This window comes from Chaetura pelagica, unplaced genomic scaffold (genome assembly GCF_000747805.2).
Source record: "Chaetura pelagica isolate M959 unplaced genomic scaffold, ChaPel_1.0 scaffold20, whole genome shotgun sequence".
In the NCBI taxonomy this organism is placed as follows: domain Eukaryota; kingdom Metazoa; phylum Chordata; class Aves; order Apodiformes; family Apodidae; genus Chaetura; species Chaetura pelagica.
The window spans coordinates 3211530-3213134 of record NW_009951958.1 but is presented as its reverse complement, the minus strand read 5'-3'; the positions used below and the strand labels follow the sequence as shown (position 1 = coordinate 3213134).

The 1605-nt window shown below is 64.9% G+C and overlaps 1 protein-coding gene across 1 annotated transcript in view; it reads right to left on the bottom strand.

Annotated features, from left to right (window-relative positions):
- SLC12A9 (solute carrier family 12, member 9) overlaps positions 1-1605 on the bottom strand; it is a 14169-nt gene that overhangs the window by 9572 nt on the left and 2992 nt on the right. Inside the window, exon 3 of the mRNA XM_010000283.1 lies at positions 1521-1601. Coding sequence (XP_009998585.1) covers positions 1521-1601 — 81 coding nt within the window. The remainder of the gene's footprint in view (positions 1-1520; positions 1602-1605) is intronic.

Sequence of the window (1605 nt, the reverse complement as noted above, 5' to 3'; positions counted from 1 at the left end):
CACGCCCACCACCGCCCCCGGCGGGGGGGTGAGGGGGGTGCTGGGCCACAGCCAGACATGGGCACCACAAGGAGCACCTGGGGAAACAGACTGTATTTAGGGGCACCCCCTGTGGTCCCTGGAAGCCGGAGGGTGCCCGAGTACCAAAAGCAGGGTTGGGGAGGCGGTGGGAATTAAAAGAGGTGCCCCATAAGCAGTGTGGGGGTACACAGGAGGGGCTGCTTGCTCTGGAGATTTGAGGGGACTTTGAGGCATGGAGGAAGAGGGGGGCTGCCGGGGGGGAGCCACAGCCCCCTTCATCATGGGATGGTTCCTCTTCCCGGCAGCTCTCCTCCCCTTCCACCCAGTACTTCCCTTCCAGCTCCACGGTCCCCCCGGGGTAACAAACCCCCGAGTGGGGAGGCTGGAGCAGGCCAGGGGGCCTCAGTGTCTGCTGTGAGTTAGGGGCTGGGGGGTCAGAGCCTGTGTGAGGGCTCCAGGCAGGGGGGTTGGAAGGAGGTGAGTGATGGCAGAGGAGAGCTGTGTCCTCAGACCTCAGCTCCAGGGGTCCCTCGGGCAGGGGAAAGGGCTCAGAGCCTCCCTGAAGCCTGTCGGGCCCCCCAGGCACACAGCCAACTCCCGCCCTGGGCTTTCCGGGGGCGGAAAGCAAAAGAGGAAAAGCCTTCCCTGTTCCCGGACTCAGGCTGCCTGTCCTGGGCCTCTCCCTGTCCCAGGCAAGGCTGGGGCATGTCCTCCCCCCTAGCACCCTAAAAGGCTGCCACTTCCCCCGGTCCATGCCCAGCCTGCCTCCCTGGTTCTCCCAGATTGTCCAGAAATTGACTTGCAACCCAAACTGGGAGCAGACTGGGAAACAATCTGTGGTCTCTTAACAGCGCAGAGAGGGTGAGGTGCTGGGTGCCTGACAGGGGACACCAGGGTCTTGCCCTTGGGACATCTTCTGGGAGAGAACTGGAATGCTGGAGCCCAGCACTAGGGGATGCCTGGGGAGCAGTGGGTTCCCTGCAGCGGGGATAGGGGTACACAAGGGCACTGGAGTCCCACTTAGGGAAGGCACAGTGGTCCTGCCCCAAGGACACTAGGGCTTCAGACTTGGGACACTTTACTGGGGGACGCTGAGGTTCCCATCCTGCAGGTATAGCAGGATCCCTGGGGATCCCGGCCCCAGATGGATGGGTCAGGAGAGGACACACAGCCCTGTGACCCCAGCCTGGGGGGGACTGAGAGGGCACTAGGATTCCAGACTGGGGGCACTTGGGCGAGCACTGCAGCGGAGCAGTGGGAATCCAGTCAGGAAGCTCAGGAGAGGGCACTGGGAGGACATTGAGAAGACTGGAGACCCAGACTGAGGGCGCCCGGGGGCAGCAAAGGAGCTCCAGGCGTGGGGGGCTCCGGACGCGGGGTCCTCGGGAGGACCCGGGGCCTGGACCGGTGGTACCAGGCAGGGCTGGTGAGTCTCAGGGGTCTCCGGGCCGCGGCTGGGAGAAGGAAACGGGGACGCGCCGGGGGGCAGGGGAACTCACCGAGGCGCAGGAAGAGGACGACGCTGAACATGGAGAGCAGCGTGGGCACCACGACGCCCAGGAAGGTGGGCAGCTTGCGGGGGGG